Here is a 25,408-nt window from a genome sequence, read left to right on the forward strand (position 1 = left end):
CAATCCAGCCATAGCTTTTTCAAATCAGCTATCTTTAATTATTGGTGTTCTTGAGATAGCAGTTTCAATGAGCCAAAAATTCCAAGCTGTGTAAACAAACACAGGTCACTTTTTACAACTGCTCCACTGCTTGCCCTGCCTATGCTGCCATTAGGTGATCCCTAACAAGAGTACCATGGCTGATTTCATTTTTTATGGGGAAGATTTGAGGTTTGAATAGAGAGATAGTGGACTGGCTGCTCACTACAACATCTCACAGCTGAGACTCTTACCAGGCAGCCAGATTATTGTCTTATAACTGTGCTGTTGTGACTGGTAAGGAACAATCAAAATACAGCTCACCCAAAACCACAACAAGCCCCTACACCAGGCAGCTCCTGGTCTGACTGCGCTGGTATAGAACCTTCTTCTCACCCCTCAAAAGCTATTGCTTTGGAAAACTCCTGGTCCCTCAAGCATCTGCCCTGAGGTTTTTCATTCCATGGCACTAATAACATAGAGCTCTTCTGCCACTCTGTTCCCCTTCCATGAGGGATGGGTGATTTCCAAGGAATATAATTATTTTGAGGGAGTACTTTTAGGAGCCAGGGTAATGGAAAAAAAAAGGAGAAAAGAAAAAAAAAAAAGAAAAAAAGAGAAGAGTATCTGACTCCAAGTGGTACATAAAACAAATCAGTGCTAAAGGTCCAGAAGGTCAGGTTAGCTGCCAAAAAGACTAAGGACAGAAGACATGTGACAGGAGGTAAAGATTAGGAACAATTGATACAGTAATGTATTGTGAAATGAGACTGGCTATTTTTATTCCTTGAGCTCAACACAGTGTTCTGAAGTTTGACTTTTCCGTAGCATAAGAGAAGCACATTAAGTATGCTTCAAAGCGTATGAAGTCTTGTCAACTGTACCTGATTTCATAAACTTATGCTAAACAACAACCACAAAAAAATCAGAAATGTACACGTTACTATTCTTTCCTAAGCCCTTTCTAGGCTTATACAGTACAGAGTAATTCTGCCAACACAAGTAATCTGTTCCGTGGGGCAAAACAGGAGTCAAGTACAGCTATATTAATATGATACTAATGCTATAATATATTAATATAATATTGTGTGTAATATATTATAATATTTATGTATCTTATATAGAGCATTACATATAATACTGAATTTAATAAGCAGTATTACTTTTGCTGTTCATATGTGCCACTTTACAACTGGGTGGGGGCAGAATACGCCTTATGCACAAATCTGTTCAGAATCTGGAAAGCCAAAAGCTGTGATGCAAAAAGGCAACGCTCTATCATTCTCTCCTCAGAATATACCATAGACACAAAGCAATCAAGGGCCACCTGAAAAAGCAGTGCAGCTCTGGTAAACTTCTGCAGTTTGTTGCCCCAGCTTTGATGCAGAAACCTGTTAAGATTGCTCAGAGCATGTAACAGCCTATGGCTCTCTCCTGTTAACAAGGTGCAGAGCATTCATGCTCCACATGCAAAATTCCAAGCACTGAGCCAAACTGAAAGAGAAATACAGTAGACATTTGTTGATTTTTTTATAATGCCCACAAGCATCTACAGATGTGATCCCATGTAATGAAGCATGTGGCCTTAAGCTGGAATTATTTGCAAACAGCAGGATCTCCTGGCAAAAGAGATGGCACTTGCTGTGTTATGAAAGCTGTCCCTCTAAAACCATGTTTGGTTAGCACCTATGCCCTGTTGAAATTGGCATAGATAATTCCAAGTGGGAACAATGCCAGCACGACAGATGGGAGTGAATGCAGGCATGCCAGAGAACCAGTATGTTCATCAAGGCTGAATATTAGGGACAGAGTCCTTTCCAAGAATTTAGAAATGGCAGGCTGTCCGGAGTTTCTGTACTTTAGGTACAGAATATAAGAATATACGATCTCTTTCTGTAACTATAAGCAAAATTAATTATAGTAATTTAAAAATAGCTCATCTGAGCCATGCAAAGCATGGCAGTAGTCAGCTGAATTAGAACAACTGTTTCTCTGGATTCAGACTGGCACCAGGTCCTAGAGGGCAGAACCTGTGCCCTGGAGTCAAAATGATTCCACAGGTTTTCTGCTAAGTGGTTCAGACTGAAGAGCTTTTGGACGATAATGAATATTCTTCATTTATGCAGTGCCTTTCAGGCAGTGATCCCAAAGCAATTTGCAAGTGTAAGAGAATTTAAACTCATAGTTGGAAGGCACGTCATTTACAATTAAGCAAACTAATCCTGCATATATTAATGGACTATAGTCCCATCTCCCCTCCCACCAGGGATTATAAACTGGAACTATACTCTCTGTGGAGAGGGTGGAGGAAAACAAAATCCTTCTGCCACAATCCTGGCAGATACATGTGTTCCCTGCTTTTTCTCCTTACATGGCACAAATAGCTATACCAGATCAGTTATCCAAAATGCTAATTTAATCTCCAAGCAGGAATTAGTATTTCCTATGTTTTGTGAGCACTGGACAGTTACCTTTCCTACTTCTCTTTTCAGATTGTGAATAGCCAAAATATATTGCCCCAAAAGACTTGCCTAGGAACATTTACATGATTATGAAAAACAGGAAGATCAAAAAAAAATCAAAAAAAAGTAGCTTAGGTACTATTGTTTAAAAACTAAGAATCTGGTGTTGCAATTCCCCTTGCACAAAAAGCCTGTACTTCCAGAAGAGCACACTATCAAAACATCCCTCCATTTGGGGTTTCTTCAACTTCAGCAATCAAAATTTATGGATACTTCTGGAAACACTGCGTCTAATATGCCAAAGTCTTGGCTGTCTGTGCTGTTCTCTGGACCTGTGGTTTATCAGAAAGTGTGTATCCTACGAAAGGTGTTGAGTTGCCAACATTGCGTTCTAACCAGTGCAGCTAATAGCATCAACTTACAGCTGAACTTTTCTGTTAAAAATATGTTTGATACTATTAGTAGGAATAAAAAGCATTGCTGAATTCATTTTCATTTAATCCAGTGATATTCTATAAACTCAGAATCTATGTGTGTGTTACCCAGTCAACTGACTGACCGTTTCAGGTATCAGCTGCTTTTTGCAACACAGCAAAGAGGAAGCCTGAGCCAGCCTTGGGAAATATGTGAGTCAGCTGAGTAAGACACTGTAGTTGAGTGAATTTATGTTCTAACGTAATACATGAAGAGGTACTTTCATTCCAAAAGTTCTGAATTTTCCGTGTATTTATAAGAATTACTTTGATTAAGCATCAGTGGATTGTTTTATTAGTGCTTTTCCTCAAAAGTAAATTTCAGAAAAATACTGGGTATATACATAATAATGATTTTTAAATACAGGAAAGCTCCCCCTGAATGTGGCGATCCTGGCACACACGGTGTAATAGATGTGAAGCATAAAGTGAAACTATTAATGAATCTAATGTTTCCTTTCACTTTGAATTATATTGCAAATACAAATAAACATTACATTAACACATGGAATCAGAATTTTTTAGACAATTTATAATTTTTGCTGACATATAAAATGAACTGGAAAAATACAGGATTACCTTCCACCTTGTGACGTGCTGGGTTTCACAAAAGGGTGGCTGTATTTTTACATATTTACACTGTCATACAGCATCCTGAAGCTAACCAGCTGAACCTGAATGCTGGACAACAGGGCTTGTTATCCAGAGCGAGAGCTGGATATCCAGCTCTACCAGTCTTTTCTGGCAAGGCTGCCCTAGAGCCTTGATCTCACTTTCTACAAGAATCCAGTAGGTACAATGAAAATGAGAACACCTCTTTTCCATGCTGAATTTCTGCTGTAGTAGAATGGTTTTCCTCTTGACAACATCCCATTTCAGTGTATAATGGCTATGGTAGTAGTAGACCCTACTATATATAATCATTGTGCCATTTAAAGCGGATCTTAGAGACCCAAAAATTACATGACAAGGATTATAATGATTTTCTATTCAAACCACATCAATGGTCTCAATAGTATTAGCATACTTTCAGAATCTTGCTAAGTATGAAAATGATATGATGCTTGTGGTTACTGCCATCCATTTCTAGGACTCGGGTGTTAAAACAATCAATGGACTGTTGAGCAGTCCTAAATTAGCCCTACTTTGTTAATTGCCTTCAGCTCTCTACTAAAAGCAGCTGTTGAGACTAAAAGAAAACTAATTTTAGGAAAAAATAGCTTGGGTAAGTACTCTGGGGGACAAAGAGCACTCAAGAAGCAGGTTGTCCCTTTCAGCTGTAAAAAAGAAGTTTACAGTGATGAGAAAAAACTTTTACCATCTGCTTTCCTATAAAGCATCAATTCCAATCCAGCCAATTCAGCAATTAAAACACCCAACATAACTTACATCAAGATTTGCCAACTACTAATAATCAATAAGGTAAACAGGTATCAAGAGTGTGTTAGCAAGAGATTTTCTACTTAAAGCAGAGCCATCTAGTAATGGCTTCATTCCTTCTTCACAGAGCTAAATTGGTTTAAATATTCTGAAGCTTATTAATTCTGCTCTATATACCTTCTTTCCTCAAGCCATTGCTCCAGTTACCCGAGAGGACCTATGCAGTCCTGAATGGGAAGATTCAACCACACGGTTGTGAATGGAAGACGCGGGAACGCAAGATGCTCTCTGGATTGAAACACAGCCTGTGTGTAAAACACTGAAAACCCCTGACTTTGTAAATCAATATCAATCAATGCCCTGCAAAGTACATCATAAATTTGGAAGTTCTAGAGAGCTCACTCTGAGGTAATAACACCACTTTACGTTTTAAAGCATTTCACAAATATTAGGACAATCTCAGGAGGCCTTTGATCTGATTTCATCCTTTGGGGCTCTTCCAACAATTAAGGGTTATTGGAATACATTGGTTTTCCAGACACATCTCCTCTTCAAAACAGGTTTTAAAAAAAAGACTAGTGTGAGCACATGACATGCTTTGAGGTAATAATCCTCCACTGGGAGATAAAATTTAACCTGAAGGAATAGGTTTCGATCTAGAAGGAGAACATTTTATTCAGATTTTGGACAATGGGATTCCTCCTGACTAGCCAAGATTACTCCTTCAGCAAATATAGAACAGACATTCATCTTTTATAAGTTACTAATAATAAATGCTGAATTCTTACAGACCCTTTGGTGCAAAGCACTCTGGACATACTCATTTATTCAGCATTGTCCAGGATTTTACTTGTTCAGTTGAACCAATCTGCAATTGCCAAGATTCATCTGTACCTGGAGGAAAACCAACCCATATCTTCCCAGCAGCCATGCCAGTTTACAGGTACTGTGCCCAGTTTGCTTATTACCTGCTTTCTGGATGGAAAACTAAACAGGTATAAAGGCTTGATAGATCTCTTTAAGAAGTCACTGGATAAAATGCCATTTGGATGCAACGTCTGTTCTGCTGATACTCGTGTGTTGTAAGAATCGCAGTCTGATATGTGTAGATAGCAACTCATTTCAGGGTTGCAAACTGAAACTGCATGTCACTGTAGGACTGAGCCGTTACATGGTGTACCTAGGAAATGAGCCGCTCAGCAGCAGAGATGAAACAGACTGTCGCTTTTCCAAAAATAAGGACAAAATGACTGGGAGCATATTTATGGTTTCAGGGGAAGTTCTTCAGAAGGCTCGGGAAATCTAGGATGATCTCTTTCCTTTCTGGGAAAGGAGAAGGCCACACTAGTGAACCACAGCCAGCGGTCACTTGCTCTTCTTACTGCCCTGATATAAACCTGGCTCAGCAGCTGGGAGCTGTGGGAGCGAAGTGGAACAGCTCTTTAGGCACTGCTCAAACAGCTGCACTCTATCTTCTTTGCCAGAAGAAAACTGGGGAGGAAACCTCCTCTGGCAGCCTTGGCTACTGCCCACGTGCAAAACTGGTCCTGTCTGGGAGAGACAGTTGGAAAACTGAGAATCTATTCTAAGAGATTTGGGGAGATTAAGATAAACTTCCAAGTAAAATAGAGTTTTGGAAATGTGATGAACAATCAGAAATCACACTGCTCTTTAGTGCACCAATGTACTTCCTTGGGGACCTAGCAGCAGGTAAGCAGATAGGAAATGGCATGAGATTAACAGAAGTCAATTTTTATAAAGAACTGCTTGAATTAAACTGAACTTGGGCCCCAGAGACCAGTAACTGCTCTTCTAACTCCTCCTGAAAGCTACAGCTGAGTTGTGCATGTAAAATACAACATCAGCTGTTGTGCCTTAAAAGCAACAATAAACAAGTGTTTAATGGTGGTTTTGACATTGTTCAGATCAAACAGCTTGCGAATGCATTTTTTGCAAAACATTCTAGGGTGGGAATTATGACAGAAGAGGGCACTTTCTTCATGGAAGAAGAGGGCTTCCATTTAACATTTTGTTGAATCCATGCGACATTGTGCTGTGCATACACCGGAGTGTAATGTCCGCTTTGATCTCCATTCAGGAGGGCTGTGGGAAGATATGTTTCATGCCTCCAGGTCCACACCACTAGGTTCCCGAGAAGAAAACATGTTTCTAACTGCTTGCTTCCACCCATGAACAAGTGAATTTCTTTGTTGCAAATGGCCTGTGCTTGCTACACTTCCTAATGGAAGTACACTACTTCAGAAATGGTGTACTTGGTACGTTAGTGTACAGCAACATGTTACATTCCAGTCATTCCACCAGTAGAGCATCCGTATTTGCTTTAGGGTTTTATTCATGGTGCTGGAAATATTTGTTACCACAACAGCATGTAGATAGAAAATTTTTTTTAGGTGAAAAATTCTGCCTAACCACTTAGGGGTTTTGCCATCGACACTTATTTCTTACTTGGTGTTTGTCTCCACTCGACAGGCACTGCAGATCTGCCCGTTCACTCCAATTCCCAAACAATGGGTGTAAGGTGTGAAAGGAAATAAAGAAAACAAAAAAGGAGGCAACTTATAACTTTTGCTGGCCTTTATGGACTCCCTTTTTACTGCTACTAAGACTCCAGACACACCCCAGAATCAAACCATGTTCTCTGTTGGGTTTGAGGCAGCGAGCAGAAAGCTGGGAAACAAACTGTTCTGTTGTCTCTCACCTTAGGAGCTACAATGGGTACAACTCCACTGTACCTAAGACATTGCATTCTAGGTTATAAAAGCAACATTACCAGCTGTGGAAAGTGGCTATTAATCATGTTTGTTAGTGGATGTTCAAGTTACAGATACAGAGTACATCTCAGCTGTGTGGCACCTGCGGTTTAATCGGTGTCAGCAACATCAATAGTCAATGTAAGTTTGCAGGAGGCCAGCAGCTATCTCTTAAGACACTAAGTGTGTTCCTATCCCTAAATAAAGTGTATGTATCCTCTTACTGGCCCCTTTGGAGACAGTTTGTGGCACACAGATTATTTCAGAATTTAAACTTATGGCACAGATTGTATCAAATAAAAATTTTGCAAAAACTTAAATATATGTTTCCCAGTGTTTTATCCAAAACCATGGATTTTTCTGCATTTTTCCTAGTTGGCACCAATACTAACAACAGTGATAAACCCCCATTAAAATAATGACCTCCATATCAAGTGAAAAACACTAAAGAACATCTAAGTGATTAAAGCAGGAACCTTGGGAACACATGCTCAGCTCAGTGATGATAATCTTGTTTCGACAAAGCTTGACTAAAAAGGATTCTTTTTTTTTTTTTTTTTTTTTACTTGGGTGTGAGCCTGTTCATCATGCGAAAATGACTAATTAAATAGCAGGGACTTTTTGAACACTTCCAAGTGCTCCCGGAGGTCCCATCCCTGGAGGTGTTCAAGGCCAGGCTGGATGGGGCTTTGAGCAGCCTAGTCTAGTGGGAGGTGTCCCTGCCCAGGGCAGGGGGTTGGAACTAGATGATCTTTAAGGTCCCTTCCAACCCGAACCACTCTATGATTCTTCTGCCTGTGAATCCTGCCCCGCGATTCGGGTACCTTTCTGCGGCGTGTGACCGCCCCGCACCCCGACAGCAGCGGTTGCAGTCAGGCACCGCCGTCCCCGGACCGTGCTCTGCCTTTTCCCCGACCAGGCCGGGGACGGGCCGCGGCGGCGTCGCGCCTCCTTCGCGCCGGGCCGAGCTCAGGGGAGCTCGGCCCTGCTCTTTAAACCTCTCCCCGTTAACGGGCTTTCCTCCCTCCACGCTGCCGGGGCGTAGCGGCCTCACACATCCCCTTCGCTCTCAGAGTGCCAGCCCCCACTGCCCCTAAACGCGGGGCTACGACAGCAGCAAAGCCGCCAGGCTGGGTCTGCTGTGTGGTGCTGCGCGGCCCTGGCTAACGGCCCTAACGGTCACACCAACGGCCTCGCCTCACCCCGCCCCTCCGGCTGCCCCGCCCCCGCCCCGCCCGCCGCTGCCCATGGAGCCGGTACAAAGTGACCTTGTCGCCGCGCTCCCGCCCCCTTCCGCCGCGCTGCATCCGGGCGCTCGCCGCCCTCCCCCGCCGCGCCTGCGCAGAGACGCCCCCAGCCCGTCGGCCCTGAGGTGCGGCAGCCGGAGCGGGTGAGTGGCGGCGCCGGCCCTGCCATCCGCCCCCATCGGCGCCTCCCTCACCCTCCTCTCCCTCTCTCCGCAGAGATACCGGATTGTGCCTCCCTCCCCGCCCCGGGACGCCTCCCGCGAAGATGTTCGCCTGCGCCAAGCTCGCCGCCTCGCCCTCCCTGGTGAGTGGGGGCGCAGAGGGCGCCGGGGCCTCCGCGTCCCGGGCTGCAGCGGGGGCGGCGGCGGTCGCGGGGCGCCCCGGGGGTCGGGCGGGCCTCTGGGCCCCGCGGCAGGCCCTTCGGACGAGCGCGTACCGAGGGCTGCCCGCCCGACTGGGAAGGGGGTGGGGGCGAGCTGCGGCAGGGCCCGGTTCTCCTTCCCGCCTCCTTGGCGTAGGCCAGGGCCTTTTGCCAAGGTGAGGGGCCTTCCCACAGCAGCGGAGAAAGGGGAGGGCAGCGCAGCGAAAAAGCTCTCGGGCCTGGTGCGGTCAGCGCCTTGTTGTAGGTCAAACTCCAGCCTGTTGCGTGTCCTGTGCGAGGCTGGGATTTTTTTTTTTGCCCTTGCAGAGACAAGGGTCTGCCCTGCTTCAAAATGTCCTCTGTAGGCTGCAGAACGTCTCATTCTGCACGGTGCGGTTACAGGTTTCCCCTGCAGGAAGAGCTTTGTGCAAGAGCCGATATGACCTTAGGCTGCTGGAAGCCCAAGGACACATGCAGGCCGCTTGTGAAAGAGGATTCATTCATTTATGCCTTGCTAGATTTAAAAGCCTGGGTTATGCCGGTGCATTTAACAACTTTATAATTGATGTTGATGGGTTTTATTTTTTCATTTCAAAATGTACATTACTGCCTGCTGGTCTTTCTGGCTTTTTTTGTTGCTGTTTTGCTATGTTTTCTGTCAGTATAACGCATGTACAAGTTCATTGAATGATGGTAGCTATTTGTAATAATGTCTCCTGAAAACAGTGCTATCAAATTACATGGCAGTGTTTGCTTCTGTATCGTTTCTTTTATATCCAGCTATGCAAAGATTGCTGCGTTTGATGTAAGACAAATGGCTTAGCAGATAATAGCATTAAAATCTTACAGACTATTGTATGGGGACAGTTGTGATCAAGTGTTGCTTTTTTTATAACTTTTTTTATCCTCTTGCAGATCCGTGCTGGATCAAGAGTCTTGTACAGACCAATTTCGGCATCTGTGTTGTCTAGGCCAGAAATCAAGAATGGAGAGGTACCTTATAAACAAAATTCTGTATCTTCCTAAATTACCTGGTGAGCCTAAATGTCCTCAACCTAGAGTTCACTTGTACTAACTCAGACATTTGTAGTGTAAAATTTGCTTTAAGTCAGACACCTAATAATACTTGTTGCTGTCTTGCTCTTTCCCCTGGGTAGTCTTTCACATTTAATGTTGATTGCTTTCAGGTGGAACAGGTAACATCATGATTTTTTGAACTCTTAGCTACAGTCTCATTGCTTGGAAGAGGAACTAGACATTGGATCTAACACAACTTTTAAAGCTGCAAAATAACACTATCAAAGTGGTCATAAAGAATGATCTATGTCTGAATATAATGCTCTTTCGTGTTTTGTTTTCTTAGGGCAACTCAACACTTAATGGGGCCCAAAATACTGTCTCCCGGCTAGCACTTAGAGAATTCCAGACTAGTGCTGTCAGCAGGGACATTGACACTGCTGCCAAATTTATTGGTGCTGGTGCTGCCACAGTAGGCGTGGCTGGTTCTGGTGCTGGTATTGGAACAGTCTTCGGTAGTCTAATCATTGGTTATGCCAGGTAATCAATCTCTCTTACTAAATTCTTGAATTGCATGCAGGCCTATCTTGAGACAGCACCCCCCAGATGTAGTAAGGATGATGGCACTGTAGTAAGTTCTGTTAATAATGACTGTTAATGATAGACATGGCTAAATAGAATCATATGAAACTGTAGTATATTCATCAGGATGGCTGTATTGTTAAATTCAGAACTTTGTACACTCTACCTGGAGAAGAGACATGAAAGAAATGAGATCATTAGACTTGGTCAGTGTATCAGTCACTGAAGTCCAATGTTCCAGCATTCAGTTCCAGAACTGAATTAAAGAATCTAGCCTGGATCTTTTCCCCTGTGAGAGGGAAAGAGAGGTCCTAAACAGAAACTGTATGGAAACTGATCATAAGTAATATGAGTTTGTATGCTTTAGGCTTAGTAGTCAGGATTGTTACTTAGAAATGGATGCATGATAAATTTTTCTAACATGTGTAGCTTTGCATCTCATAATATGTAATTACTTTATCAAATGGTAAATTCCCTCTAGAAATCTGAGGCGGGTGAGGCTAGGGATTTTATAGTAGGGATGAACTTGCAGATAGGTTTGCAATGTTCCTGTAATAGGAATAGTTCATATGGAAGAGCAGAACTGATACAGGCACAAAAAAGCTTTACTGAAGGTTTCATGTTCTTCATTACTCTTTCAACCAGTTAAGACGTAAATCTTGTTTCTTAAGAGATTTTTAAGTCCTACTGAAGACAAGGAAGTTCACTTTCCAATTGAAACATGAGTGTTTTCGGTACAAACTAATGCCTCCTTTTTTTGAATTTGGCATGAACATGCCGATAAGAGATTGTAGAACATTATTTCACAGTAGTATGTTGGGGGTGGTTTTTTTTTCTCTCCCACACACTCCTTGGAGGGATACTTCATTGCATTTTTGCAGCAAACTGCTGTGCATTTCTTTTTTTACTCTGGGTGGTTTCAGTTACTGTATTTTTCTGAGAGCTACTTAAAATGTTATACACAAACTTTGTTGGAATATAATTCTAATGTCACAAATGTGAAATAAATTTATAAAGCATAATGCTGATCGTTTCTGCATGGGAGGATATAGAGAAGTCAAATTCAAAAGCATATATGAATGTGGTCACAAACTGTGCTCATTTGGAAAAGCTGTATACAATCCGTGTAATCTGAATCTAGTCTTAATTGTGGAGTCATTTGTCTTCAAGTGAAATCCTTGCTAAAAATTACTTATGATTGGATTTTCCTGTTATGGAATCTGTGGCAGGGAAGTATAAGGTTCTGAATCTGTCAGATGTACTAAACTGTATGAAAAACATCTTAATTGTAAAGATAAAAAGGTCTTACGCCTTCGCTTTCTTTTAGAAATCCTTCTCTGAAGCAGCAGCTGTTCTCATATGCTATCCTGGGATTCGCCCTGTCTGAAGCTATGGGTCTCTTCTGTCTGATGGTTGCTTTCTTGATCCTATTTGCCATGTGAAAGGAGATCTGCCTGTAGTATTGGCATTGGAATGTAACTCTGCATTTTATGGGACTCCCAAAATGTTGGTGTCATGGAAATTGATGCTATTTCCAAAGTCATTTCATTAAAGATAACAACTTTAACTGTCAACCTGTTGCCTGCATTTATTATCTTTCTCACTAGGTTATCTGGAAGACAGCATCTTGTCATTCAGTCACCGTGCATTTCTCCTGACAATGACATATCATGTAGGACCCTTCAAACAGTGACTTCAAGTCAAGCATTTTATTTATTAATGTATATAGGAGTGCCACATGTTTGTTAAAATTATTGTGGCATATCTTTGAAATATCAAAGGATACAGAGATGAAATGTGAAAGGCTGTACTGCTGGCCTTGTTCCTTGACTTGTTTCAGACTTATCCAGAGCTGTTTCTGTGTACAATTTTGTTTGGTTTTTGCTTCTCAGGCTAGCTGGCACATAACGTGTTCTGGCACCTCTTGATAGAAGGAGCTAAACACAAATCCATAAGCAGTGATAGGAAGGTTCTCTTTGCATCAGTTGTCAGTTACGCTACAAATTTTGACCACTGTGGTAAAATTTTTCCACTTTCTTCTGAGCAGTGTCACAGTTGAACTAAACTAACTACTGCTTTAGATTGATTGAAGGCATTTAACTGCAGCAGATTGATATTATACACTTAGTTCCTGCGTTCTTGGCATCACCTAATTAAAAGGGAGAATTTCCAGCTTCCTAATTTTGTAAAGTCAGTCTTGTATTATTTCCCAAATTCTTTTAAGAGCAGTAGGATCAAAGCATTTTTAGTAACAAAATATCTGCAGTATCAAGCTTTGCTTCTCACAGTATCTGTCTTTTAACAAATCTAAATACATTTAAGGTGTTGTCTACACTTACAGCAACATACTCTGTGCTACTGTATACTAATCTGGTGGGGGCGTTGATAGCATCTCAGATTTTATTCAGAATATTAAATAATAGATCTGATCATTCAACAAATATAAGCTGAACTTTGGAAGATCGTGAGCAGGCTTGTTACAAGCTCTGTCATCTTGCTGTTAAATTAGTAATTACTGAATTAAATGTAGGAAACTTTTTACTGTAAGCTGCCTATCCCTAGGGAAATGGAGAAACGACTAGGCTCTCAGGTCGGTGCAAGGTGCAGGTAAGACCTTTGTTTTTATCTGAATTGAAATACCAAACTACTGTTGGTGTAGTCTAACTTGGACCTAGTGTTAGAAGCTACTTTCTCCATGTGTTCTTGGAAGAAAATGGTCATTTTCTAAAAAGGATTAAAAGTTGCCATGTAAATCCTTTTATATATCTGAGGTTTTGGACTGTAGAATATGCAGCATCTTTAAACATTCATCTCTAGCACAATATTAGTAGTGCCTTATATGACTGGGTCTGAAGTGAGGTTTTTGGGGGGTGATGGAGGGGTAGGAGACATCTTCCATGTGGTTTGTGCTCTCACTGGGTTTGTTTAGGAATTTACTGTAACCCATTCTCATGAGCTATTCTGTTACAGAGCTGACAGACAGTGCATTTGTCCTGGATGAAAGGCAGATAATGATTACTGGAATTCTAGGCTAAAGCTCCTCTGTATTGCTATACTTCTGGTGGGTGAAGAACTTTGTTCTGCTCTTTCAGTACCGTAGAGATCTGTGCAGTCATCTGAGGTGGCAATCCATATTTCCTAACGGCATGGACTAGTCTAGTGGACTAGCTTAATTCAAGCTTTAGATTTCTAGACCACTGGGATTTGGCCAAACAAAGATCTTCAGATGTGTCTTGGTCAAGCCTAGCTCCAGCTCTGTTAATCATACTTACCAATTTTTTTACGTATAAAAAGGTTCTGCTGAGTTAGAAGTGTGTGTTTTGCGTGGAGAGAAGTTCTGATTAAGCTGTTGCTCCATAACCTTAATAAGAAAGCTGCCCGAGTCACCATGAGCTACTTGAATCAGCTTTGAATAACGATTTCTGGATTTACATCCCATCTTTTCCCATGTTTCCTTTTCCCTATGATCAGCCTTGTTTGAAAGGCAGCAGACATCTCAGGTGACCCTGTAAAGCCTGTTTACTTTAGTGGTAGCATTTCCCCAAGCTTGTTACTTTTTGACCTACTCTTAGGGCCAAACCCAAGCGAAATAGCTATTAGGTTATGCCAATCTTGAAAGAATCAGATCTCAGTGTTACAGATGAAGACTAATCAAGGTCTTTCAAAACATGGCAACAAACCTTCGTGCAGGGGATTATCTTCTTTATTGTCTATAAGGGGCTTATGAGCAATGGGCAGATTTTCACATCTGAATGATCACAGGGCATATTGACTCCCTCTCTCTATTGCTCTGTTTTCACTGCTCATGAAAAATGGAGCTTGGTTTCAGTGGTTACTTGAGCACTTCAACAGCTCAGTCAATTTGAGTGGTCTTACAAAAAATTCTCTGTTTTCCTAAAATACCCATAAAAGAAACAACGATTGTTGTGTAAAAGATAAAATGTTGGGCTTTTTTTTTTTAATAATTTTTTGCAGTGATTGGACAGCAGCAAGCTATTTAAATAGAGAACTTTTGATCTTCTGCGTGAGGGCTTACATCAAGAAATTGTTTTCATAGGTCAGAGAAACCAGATACAAAGTTCCATGAGGTGATACTGTAGGTTCACTTCTCTGAAGCCTTTGTCAGTATTTCTGACATGGACTCCGTTGGCCTTAGAGACTGTCAGCTTGGGAAGATTCATGTTGTAGATTCTCCAGATCCAAATACTGTTCGTGTTTCAGTGTTGAAGATGGAGCCAGAGAGCTTCGTTGTCACAGTCTACTGCTGTCCCAGTAGATCCAACGTCATTCCACTTGTGACAGTGATGTGCACAACAGTGTTACCCTAATGTGTAATGACAAAATGTTTATGTTACCAATTACGTTCTTAAAGTAATGCTGCAGGTAAAAACGATTCATCCTTTCCATCCTGCTGCTTTCCCTTTCTGTTTATATTTTTTGCATGAATCTCAGACTGAGGAAAGGCAAAGAACTTGGAGTTCAGTTCTCTGTTCAGGACTGATGCTGCCATGTGATGGTAGATGTGAACAATACTTGTTTCCGATATGGCTCTTAGTTGCTCTGTGAAAAAGGAAGGAAGGGAGATTTCTGTTCCTCTCTTGTGGAGCCAGAGCGGGGGAGAGCATCTGTCACCTTGTCATTGGCCAATCTGGCCCAAACTGTGACATTCACGTTTGAGCCCTTTGCAATGTGCTTACAGTAAAGAATAATGCCACCTTTACATAAACTGTATTGTTATGCAGTGTTTTTTATCCCACTGTATCTCAAAGAACTTTGCAGAAGTGCCATACAGTACCCACCCAAACAATTTAGAATAAATGAAACATACTGTATTGTCTTTTGCAAGTACAAGGAAACTTAGACATAATAGAATTTACTGGAACTAATACTTCTTCTTTAGATTATTTTTTTTTCTTATTCATAGTCTCATACTCAGGTCAGTCTCAGAACAAGACAGTTCCAAATGATACACAGGTACAGAACTAAAACCTCATCTGTGATTCAGAGCATGCACTTGCTAAACAGTGTTGCCATTTATGATCATGATTTTTTTCTTAACTCATCAAAAATGCTAATTTCTTCTGTGTTAAATTTAGGTAAAGATGCTTCCCTTACTTGTACGCTGCTGCAGCATTTTTGATTCAACTGAGCAGAAATATGGCTTCAGGCACACAGCCAGTTCCAGCTGTAAGAGATGTGGTGTGTTGGGAGACTGGGAAACCCCGGGAATACGGCCAGTGTGTGGGTTTGGAGGGCCGATTATTCCAAAACTTTGACGTGACAAGCGCGCCAGGTGCTGTCACTGAGCCTGGCAGCGGTGCAGCCTCTGCCTGCTGCTGCAGAGCCAGCAGTGGGGATGGGCACGAACCCTCCAGTAACAGCAGCTTGACCCAAAGGGACGCATTGTGTCTCGCCTCCCGCGGTCCAGATGTGGTCCCCGGCTCTGGGGAGCCGTTTAACGGCACTACCGAAGACTGCCGGCCGACCGGGACGCGAGAGCTGCCGTTAGCACCGTACGGGGGTCTACTCGGGAGACAGAGCGTCAGTCACCCATCCGCGGGCGGACCGAGCAGCGCCTGCTTAGCTACGTCCGCGTCGCGGCGCCGCTCGGCCACACCCAGGCATTTGCCGCTTCCGGCCACACCGTCGTCCCCCCCACCACCGCCCCGCTCGACGTCGTCCAATCCGCGGCGCGCTCCGCCCCGCCCTTCCCGGCCACGTGACCCGCGCCTCCCCGCCGCCCGCGGAGATGTCAGCCGAGCTATCGCGAGAAGTGACGGAAGCCTGTGGGGGACCCGGCCTTTAACGCGCGGTCCGGTCCGCGTTCCCGGGTGAGTTTGTAAACACCAGCGCGGCCCGGCCCGGCCCGGCGGCGGCTCCTCCTCCCTCTGCACCGCGGCGGCGCCCGGGCGGGCGAGCGCACCGGGGGCTCGGGGGAGGGAGCGGCCCCACTCGGCGGTAGGCGGGGGGGATACCCGGGAGGCAGTAACATGGCGCCGCCGCTCCTCTGCACGGCAGCCCCCTCCCCCACCGCGGCCTGCGCCTCCCGCCGCCCCTAGAGCCGGGGTGGGGCGGCCCGGCCGGCGCCGCCGAGACCGTTACCCGCCCGGAGGTAGGGGTCCTGGCGGGCGCCCCGAGGGAGCGGGGCGGGGCGGGGAGGCAGGCGGACGGGTGGGTGAGTGAAGGGGACCGCGACTCCCCGCGTCAGGCTGCGGGCTGGCCCGCGGGGGCATCGCCGGTGCCTGCCCCGGGCCCGGCCCACGGCGGCGGGGGGGAGGGCGGGAGGAAGGGGGCAGCCAGGCTCGGCCTTTCCGCCTCAGCTCCGAGCAGGCCTCTCGCTGCATCCATCTTCTGCTCTGAAGGGAGGTCTGGGTCCGTACCCGGTGCCGAGGGGGGTTCGGTGTGTGCGGGGGAGCTGGGCGGGAGGGTGAGGACAGCTTTACCGCACCAGCGGGAGGTGTTGGCCCGCCGGTGGTCTGGCCGTGTTGCTTCTTGACCAGTTGCCCCATTGACTTTGCCGGTTATCGTGTGTTGTGCATCTCGAGTTATCTTAAAAGGTGTCTGAAGCTTTCATGTAAAAAAACACATCACAGGCCCTCGGCCAATGAAGGCTGCATGATATTTTATGCACAAATGCTTTATGCCAGGTGCAACTTGATGTTTGTAGTTAAGGGGTATGTGTGCTGCCATGTTGCTTCTTCAGCCTTATTCTTTCTGCAGCCTTTCTGCATCCCTTTTCTTGAGATGGGATCCATCAGTATGTTTTCATGCCCTGTCCATGCACCCTGTGTCACTCATTTGCTTTATGTTATGTTACTTTCTCCCAGAAACATTTATCTTCAATTAGTAATACTGTCACCTGTTTCCTTGCACTAGAATGAGAAGTTCTAAGAAAGCTGGAAGCTCTGAATCATCCGCTACTTTCCAAATAAAGACCCTGAATATGGCCAAAGTGTAGTTTCCTCTTCCACCTTTTAAAATAATATTTTTGCTTTCTTCTTGTCATATTCTACTCCTGGCAGTGAATGTCATGTCCTAAGCTCTTGCTGAGTGTAAAGCTAGATCGAGTCAATGAAAACAAGTGTTCCTGAAGTTAAGGTCATAGTTCTGCTAGGTCTGTGTTAGATGCTAAATTCAGCAGTAGCTTGTAGGATGAGGAGGACTTTTCCTTGTGGTCCTAGTCTTCCATAAGTGTCTAGGCATGATTTTTGCAGCCTTCTGCTGAAACATAAGTCACTGTCTATTAGTGGACATCCAGTTGCAGACCTAATTTCAGAGGGACAAACTATAGTCAAGTTAGGTGTTCACTTGAGTTCTCTTAGTGTTCATAATTCTGCATTCCAGAATCAAAATCAGAAAGTTGTCTTATTAAAAAAACAAAACAGTAACTTTGTCAGGGACTGCTCCTTATATAATGCATCAAGAGAAATGTGTAATAATAAAAAAAACTTAGTGTGTAAATGGAATGAAGCAGCTTTTTTAAAAAATCCATTATGGGTTTATATTTTAATACTGATATTGCATGCTAATACTTAATCAACTAGTTGAGCCTTAGATCTTCTTCGCAGTGTAGTTGATATTTCTATCCTGATGTGAATTCTAGAAATGTGAACATATTTGGTATGTCTTTCCAGAAATTTCTAGACTATGCAGCATCTAACATAAGGTGCTTTCAGGTCTTAAATTTGATCATCCATAATTTTAAAAATAATTTTGGGTTTCGTGCTAGTTCTGTTTTGTGACAAAGTATTGAGCACCCTGAAAATACGGTATTCTCTTGAATCTTGTTTAATTAAATTTTGGGTATATCTATTGCCTAAAATTCGCTTTCTGTCATCAGCTATTTTTTTTTTTCCTTCCACTATAAATCATTTTAAACTTACAAATGCACATTGATATCTCTGAGAAGCTTTACTGTTTTTAAAAGAGCAAACATGATTCAATACTATTAGCTTCTTTTTTAGGATAATGAATAGATGTCAAGTTATCATTGTCCTCCTGCGTAACTTAACTACATTTTTTTCACATCAGTAATGTGCACTCTAAGGAGGCACTGGATATAGTTAGTGATAGAAATATGAGTCAATATTTACTAACTATGCAATAAATATTATTTTTTCAAATTTATGCTATATTGTTTCTAACTTTGTTCGGTGTCAGTTTCAGTTCAGCCTGAGAACTTTTCCGTTAGCTTCAGTTCAGATAGGAGCTTCCTTCAGTAAGCTATTCCAAGCAATATAGTGTTTCCCTTTCTAGGTAAATGCAAATGGTCATTTATACTATTGCTTACAGGAAAGAAAAAGATTATTCTGTTTTAATGAGCAATGGGAGTCCTGTAGTGGGATATTTATGATATATTTAAAGATTTTTTAAAAATTAAATTCTTAATTATTGTATTCAATTTTATTCTTCAGGGATGCAATCTGAAAAAATGTAAAAATGAAGCAACTTTTTGTTAAGTTTGTTTTTTTTAATTTGTTGAAGGTAATGTAGCAAAAGGACATTGGATTTCTCGTGTTTGTTAGGTTGACGGGCAACAATACAGTGTTCAGACCTAGGTAAATGATCTGGGGAAGGGAAGTCCTAATATCTCACTAAGCAAATGTGGAAAAGATCAGTGGAATATTAACCCTTGTATATTTCTCCTCTGAGGTTCATTGGCCTTTCACTTATCTGCAAGAGTGGTATTCACACAGCATGAATTTCCAGTAAGTCAAAGAAAGATCAAGGCGCCTCTGAAAAATACTTGAGCCAGGGGATTGACTTAGGAGCTGCCATATTCAGCCAACAGGAAGCGTTAGGCATAAGGACCTTTCTTTATTCCATTAGAGCTCTGCGTTTACCAGAAATGTACCTTTGTGTGGAAAAAGACTGCTCCTTCAGCAAAGCTGAAGTGACTTAATTGCGTTGTTTCTGTACATGTGACTTGTCTGTCCAACTGGATTTCTTGTTCTTATTTGAACTTAAGTCAGTCATCCTCACTTTTCGCATCTTTTTCTTCTTGTCCAGATGCTCCCCCCCTTTATTTATAGAATCTTAGACAAATGGAGGAAGGTATGGAATTAACCTTAGACATCAGTTACAAGCAGTTAACTAACAGCATCAGCAAAAAGTGCACAATGTTTGACTTTTTGAAAGAAAAAGTCTTCTCGTTATGGTGCAGGCATTACATTCTTCCTTATTCTTCGCCAGAACTCTCTGAAACAGATCATGTGTCTTTTAGGAAATGGCACAACCACTTTTTTAAGCAGTGAAGAAGGAGCTCCCACTTTCCTGTTTGCCAGTTTTGAGGTTTATAACCTTTAAATATTCTGGACTATGTCTTAAAGTTTTCTTGCAGAATCTACTGAGCTACTTTCTCGTGATTCCACTTTCTTTATAAGGGGGAATGCTTTTATTTTTCAAACTTTTTCTCCCCTGTTCTCTTAATTATGCAGTTTTATTTTTTAGGAATGCTAAATTCTATGGCATTACACAAATACAGTCAGTCAGAACACTTTCGAAAGTGGACTTTAATGGTCAGGTATTAATTACACCACTTCTGCTTCCCCTTTCTTCTTTTGCTTTATAGGAAACTGGAAAAATAGCTGTTCCAGACGCTCCAGGTAAGTGGAGCAATGATTATTTTTTTTTTTTTTTTCTTTAAAATACAAATTTTGTGTTTAGTTATTTATGTTACTTCTTAGCAACTGGTGTATTCTACATACTAACTTCTGATTTTTACTGAAAGCAAAACTTGCGAGTCTGCCTCTACAGAAAATTGTGGAAATAAAGACAGGCTCAGATGTGGGAGGTGATTAAAATTTATGCTGTATGCAAGTATTGAAAGTATAAAAGGTGCCCTGTTCATTTTGATATGTGTCGATTCGTTTGGTTGCGTGAGAAAGCCACCTCTCTTAATTTTGAAGTGTTTAAACTTGGAAAACAAAAATAGCTCCTTTTTTTTCCTCATTTAAAGAAGTATGTCTATTAAAATTCTAGTATGGAGCCAAGCAAAACACTGAATTCACCTGTTCAGGTAACCGTTAAGAGACTGTTGTTCTTTACTGTGGCAACTGCATTCAGTCCACTTGACTTTACTTTGAAAAAGTATGCGGCTTAAGTAGAACTCTTAAAACTGATAAAGACTTTGAAAAATGTTGACCTTTCCCTTTTATCCGTGTTTCCTATTGTAAAATGAAGCTTTAAAGTAAAATCTTAAAAAAAATTATGCCACCTAACGTAATTACACACTATGATGAGATCTACAGAAGAGCTTACTAAGAGTTAATAATTCTGTATACAGTAAGAGTTTGTATCTTGCAGTAAAAAGGGGCACAATCCCAGATCAAATGTAAAGAATAAATGGAAATGTTGAATAGACATGATCGGTCTTGAGGAAGTACAAACATCCGTTGGAAAATACATAGCTGATACTGTAACTTAATCATTCAGTAATGTACAGACCCAAGGGAGACTAGATGCTGGTGGACTACTATACTTCTGATTTGTCTCAATGACCTACTTCTCATTTTCTTCAAACCAGAACGTACAGATATTTCTTGAGCTGGCGCCACATGGGAGTGGTCAGTCTAGCTACAAGACTTGGGTTCGCATCACATGTAAGCAGTAGTAGATAAATAAGCTACTACTGTAGCGGCAAACTGTCAGATTGTCCTCTACGGGCTGTCCGGTTTAGGGGGGGTGACACACTTGTGAGAATGTCCATCTCCTTGCTCGCTGGCAAGTAGAGGAATGCTGAAATTTAGAAGTTTTGAGGTTTTCTTTTTTTTGTATGTTTATAGTTGTCCGTCTTTTCTGTGTTCAGTTCAGGCTGTTTTCTTCCACGCTGTTTATGTCAGCCCTGAAATTGCAGGAGGGCAGTCTCTGTATTGCGACAGTGCTTACAATGAGTAATTCCAGGGTTTATGAGCAGGTTAATGCTTAGCGGTCTTTTGGCATACAGCATGCTTGATACGGGTAAACTCTTCAGAGGTTTTAGTCAAAAGTCTGACAAAACTTTACTAGGTATGTGTGAAGAATGATTTATTATTTTCTTCTCAGCAAATTTGGAGAGGTTTTTGCAAGGATTGTCAATACATATACATTGTAAACACCTATTTAAATGTTTAATAGGAAAAAAAAATTGAAACAAGGTGTCAGTTGTGTTTTTGATGCTCCTGTATGTAGGGAACTAAAAGAAAACAGGAGAATTTTTACCAGTAAAATAAGCCAACAAGACACTGCTTAAGTCAGTGTATGATTCTATTCTTTTACAAATTGTCTACATGAAGGTGTTTTAGAAGGTATTTACAGTATGTAGTAATAGTTTCCAGAAAGTGTGCCTAAGATGATTAATTAAAATCTTATAAAAATATACAGATAGTTGTTGCAGCTATTTTTGTATGCATTTAAAAAAAAATTAGTGTGATGTTTCATAGAAACATCTTTTTTAAACATGCACACTGTCCTAAATATTAGTAAGTTGCATGCAAACCTGTTCTTATTTCTTTGTATTGTATATATTTTAACATGTACACATGCTTTTTAATATATTTTATTGTACTGTTTGCTTTCCAAAAGTGATAAAAGAGGCTTATGACCTTTTAAAAAGCAGTGATGTGAAAGTATTTTACCTTTGCATTGAAAGTATGGAGCAAACACCAAAAAAGTGAGATTACTTTCTGATTTAAGTACCAAAGTTGATTATATTGCTGAGACTATTTAATGGTTTTTCCATGTTGAGCTCTGATCCTGTTTCTCACTGTAACTCAGGAGAGTTCTGTATATGAGTTTCTTTATGCTACTGAAAGGAATTTAGCGTTGGAAGGCTTACAGAAGAAAGTTGCAGTTCAGTGGACTGTAGCAAGAATCATTTCACTGAATTCTTCAGTTTATCTGAAGAGCTAAGTTAAGGCTGGAGTTTCACATCGATTGGAATGCTTCGGGAACCATCTTTTTTTCTGTGGGACAAGGTGTTTGCTGTTGCCTGGGTAACAGTCCAAGGTGGCTATAATTCATCTCTAGCGATTGGGTTAGCAGTTTACATACTTTATTTCTCATTTGGTTGGGCAAGTAACGTATCTGTCAAGATGGCATTTAAGTTGCTATTTTTATTTTCAGGGGAAGAGTATTTTCTAAGTTCTTCATTCTTACTGTGATATTCTGTTTTAGAGCAGTCAGTCTCCAATAATCTTTTGAATCAAATCAGAGTGGCAATCACAAACTTCTTTTCTGAAAATTTGCCTTCTGTGTGTTAGTCTTGTTATTCTTGTCAGCCAAGAACAATCCAGAAGGAACAGAGAAGGCAAAGGATGGGGTTGGTTTGTTTGCTTGTTTTCCCTAGCAGCAACAGTTTTAGTTGTTGGGCTGTAAAGTTAACTATGTTAAGGCTTCTAAAGCTGTCAGAACGTTAGCCAAGTTTGGATTATCTTTTGCGGTTGTTTACCTCTGTTTCTAGCTATGACGTCTTTATGGTATACTTCAAATTTCAGAGTTATCTTGAATTCCTCAGAATTTCATCCACTCATTTTTAATATATTCAACGATGGAGATTCCACACCCCCTGCTGGGCAACCTGTTCCAGTGTTCAGCTGCCCTCACTGTGTGATTTTTATTATTTTTTTCTGTTCTTTTTTTTTTTTCTCCACCCTTCCCCTTATACTTGCTCATAGCTTTCTTGGCGTGGCTTGTGAATTTTGCATTTCATCCTTTTGTTGTACACTACCCAGAGTCTGGATTTGTCTTCTGTGTAACAATACATTAGATAGGCTAAGGAAGGATCTACTTGCTGTCTTGCACTTTCTTCTCCATGCTGAGCAAACTTTGCTTCCTGATATTCCTCTTGCATGTGATAGTCCAGCCTACTAACTATTTTGGTGGGGCCCCTGCTGGTTTCTCTCCACTTTGTCGTCTGTCTTGAAGGGCTCAAAACTGGGCACAGCAGTCCAGCTGTAGCCTCGTGAGTGCCAGATAAAGAAGAATAATCACTTCCCTTTGTCTGGTTGCTATGCTCTTGCTAATTCAGCCCAGTAGGCTGTTATCTTTCAGTGCTGCAAGTGGTATGATGCTGAATTGTGCTCAGTTTGCTGTCCACCAGCAGTTACAGGTTCCGTCCCAAAGCTGCTTGACAGCGACTTGGCCCTCAGCCTGCACGGTCGCATGGAGTTATTTCATTCTAGGTGCAAGCTTTGCATTTGTCTTTGTAATAGGTAAATACAATCCTTACCAATTTGGCTATACTAACGAACATGAGCCCTTTGTTTTCCCATCCTGTTGGATCCGGTTTCTGTTCAGATTTGTAATGTCTGAAGTCTTGCTGGAATGCATGAGTAAACTTTTTTTTTAAGTGCACTAAAATTTCAGTGCTTCAAGATACTTTTTTTTTTTTTCCTTTTTTCCCCCAGACATTAGCTGGAATCCCTTTACAAGGCATTACCTCACAAAATTCCTTGTAGCCTGCAGTCAAATAGTATTACAAAGATGAGGAAATGAATTTATCTCCAACTTTTTTCCAGTAAGTTTGCCAGGAGGATGACACGTTTTTCTTTTTGACAAGGATTGACTTTTAGTTTGTAAATCAGGCATCCAAAATTCACAGGCGTCACAAACCAAAACATGAAACCAGATAACAGCTTCATATGCAAATATGTGTTTTGGTGATATTCCTTTAAAGGAGAAAATGAACAGACTTGAAAAATTGATCTTCACAGCTTATGACTTAAGAAAATACTAACTATGGATGAAGTAGATTTTATGGCTGATACTATGCACTTTTCAAAGACTGACAACAAGCTATAGTAGCAGAGTAGAAAAAATGCCCTACAAGCGCTTTTGTTAATCAAAATATTCATCCTTTGGATAAAAAAAAAAAAACAACAAACCAGAACTGTTTCTTGCCCCTTCAGACATTTCTGATGTGGATATAACTCTTCTGTTCATAATATATATCCATGTGTGCATATTGTAGCCATGTTAGTTTTGAACGTGCATTTGAAAATAGTATGACTGTTGTATAGCTGAACAAGGATAATAAGCTCATGGGATAGCTTTTAAGTGTTTGTTGAAGTTCCGGATAATATAAGGCTATAATACTAACCCTTCATTGATATGCGTCTTATTTTTTTTTACCCTGAAGCCTTAGTCATGAGTATTCAAACTTGCCCATAACCTTGTTAATACTCTGTGTTGGTGACAATACGAAGTTCATAGTTTGAACGGTTCAAGAAATATTTCATCCCTTCAGAAACTTGAGACAGGTTATGAACTCTTTGCAAATAACAGCAGAACAATCACCATTCGTGATTTGCTTTGGCATCCTTTCTTTGGGACATAAATGTTTCCCTGAGTTGTCAGTGCCAAAGACTCTAAAGTTTCTGGCAGCCATTCAGCTCTTCTTGGCTTGTGGTCTCGGCTCGGTGTCCTCGTTCTGTTGAACGTATATGTTTAGAAGTGACACTTTGGAATCTCCTCCACCTCTTGCTTTTTTGCTGTTCGGTGCCCATGACCAAGGTCACTGGGGTATCCTTCTTGTCGATGTAATATCCAAAAAAGTCTGTACAGTAGTGTTTTACTGTACAGCCACAGGCAAAAGGATCAGGTAGCATGTCCCCTACGTGTCTCTGAGGTATTAAGCCTTAAATGATTTGCTTACGCTTACTTGATCTGTTTTGTGTGTAGTGCTAAATGGTGTACCAGAAGTATACATTCTTAGGATGGTTAGACAGTTTCAGAAGCATTGCAACTTTTCATGACCAGCCTGTTGGAGGAGAGATGGATTTATTCTGCTTATGATCTTTAATCGTAAAGTCATCTTTATTCATCTTTATTTGCTTCATCAAGCTAAGCAGTGTTCAGAACTAGCATTGTTAGATCTCCATACAAATACTCATATTTAAAGATGAATGTATTTCCTCCAGGGTAAAGCCACAGATGGGTTGAGAGTGCTTGTCGTCTTCTGGCTAATTAGCTAATTTGGTACATTCATTCCCCCCGCCCACCCTGTTACGTGACCTTAAAATGAGGTAACATTAGTGTTGAGAGTAGTTATTCTTTACGATTGGGCTTAGTGATGTGACAACAATATCTTGATTTTATATGTACGTTGTACCAGAACTCT

At 41.6% G+C, this 25,408-nt stretch overlaps 2 protein-coding genes across 14 annotated transcripts in view; both read left to right on the forward strand.

Moving 5' to 3' along the window:
• Positions 1 to 8,349: 8,349 nt before the first annotated feature.
• Positions 8,350 to 11,885, forward strand: ATP5MC3 (ATP synthase membrane subunit c locus 3). 2 transcript variants are annotated; one of them, XM_074595135.1, is made up of 5 exons: positions 8,350 to 8,494; positions 8,568 to 8,655; positions 9,628 to 9,705; positions 10,076 to 10,269; positions 11,639 to 11,885. In XM_074595135.1, the coding sequence occupies exons 1-5, from the start codon at positions 8,352 to 8,354 to the stop codon at positions 11,751 to 11,753; spliced, it is 618 nt and encodes a 205-aa protein (XP_074451236.1). In that variant the 5' UTR covers positions 8,350 to 8,351; the 3' UTR covers positions 11,754 to 11,885. The 2 variants fall into 2 exon arrangements, with proteins under 2 accessions (XP_074451236.1, XP_074451237.1); XM_074595136.1 differs by having other exon boundaries at positions 8,439 to 8,476.
• Positions 11,886 to 16,030: 4,145 nt separating this feature from the next.
• ATF2 (activating transcription factor 2) overlaps positions 16,031 to 25,408 on the forward strand; it is a 50,298-nt gene continuing 40,920 nt past the window's right edge. For 3 of the 12 annotated variants that reach the window (XM_074593768.1, XM_074593773.1, XM_074593778.1), the window contains exons 1-2: positions 16,031 to 16,142; positions 19,883 to 19,916. The gene's annotated coding sequence lies outside the window, so the exon portion shown is untranslated. Of the gene's footprint in view, positions 16,143 to 16,222; positions 16,424 to 19,882; positions 19,917 to 25,408 lie in introns of those variants that run through there. The other 9 variants (XM_074593776.1, XM_074593769.1, XM_074593777.1 and 6 more) reach the window with 6 other exon arrangements.

The sequence above is a fragment of the Larus michahellis genome, chromosome 7, assembly GCF_964199755.1.
Source record: "Larus michahellis chromosome 7, bLarMic1.1, whole genome shotgun sequence".
Lineage (NCBI taxonomy): Eukaryota > Metazoa > Chordata > Aves > Charadriiformes > Laridae > Larus > Larus michahellis.

Coding starts and splice junctions, on each gene's coding strand:
- ATP5MC3 (XM_074595135.1), top strand. CDS start 8,352: ATGGAGCCGGTACAAAGTGACCTTGTCGCCGCGCTCCCGCCCCCTTCC. Junction 8,495..8,567: donor AGGTGCGGCAGCCGGAGCGG/GTGAGTGGCGGC, acceptor CTCTCTCCGCAG/AGATACCGGATTGTGCCTCC. Junction 9,706..10,075: donor CAGAAATCAAGAATGGAGAG/GTACCTTATAAA, acceptor TTGTTTTCTTAG/GGCAACTCAACACTTAATGG.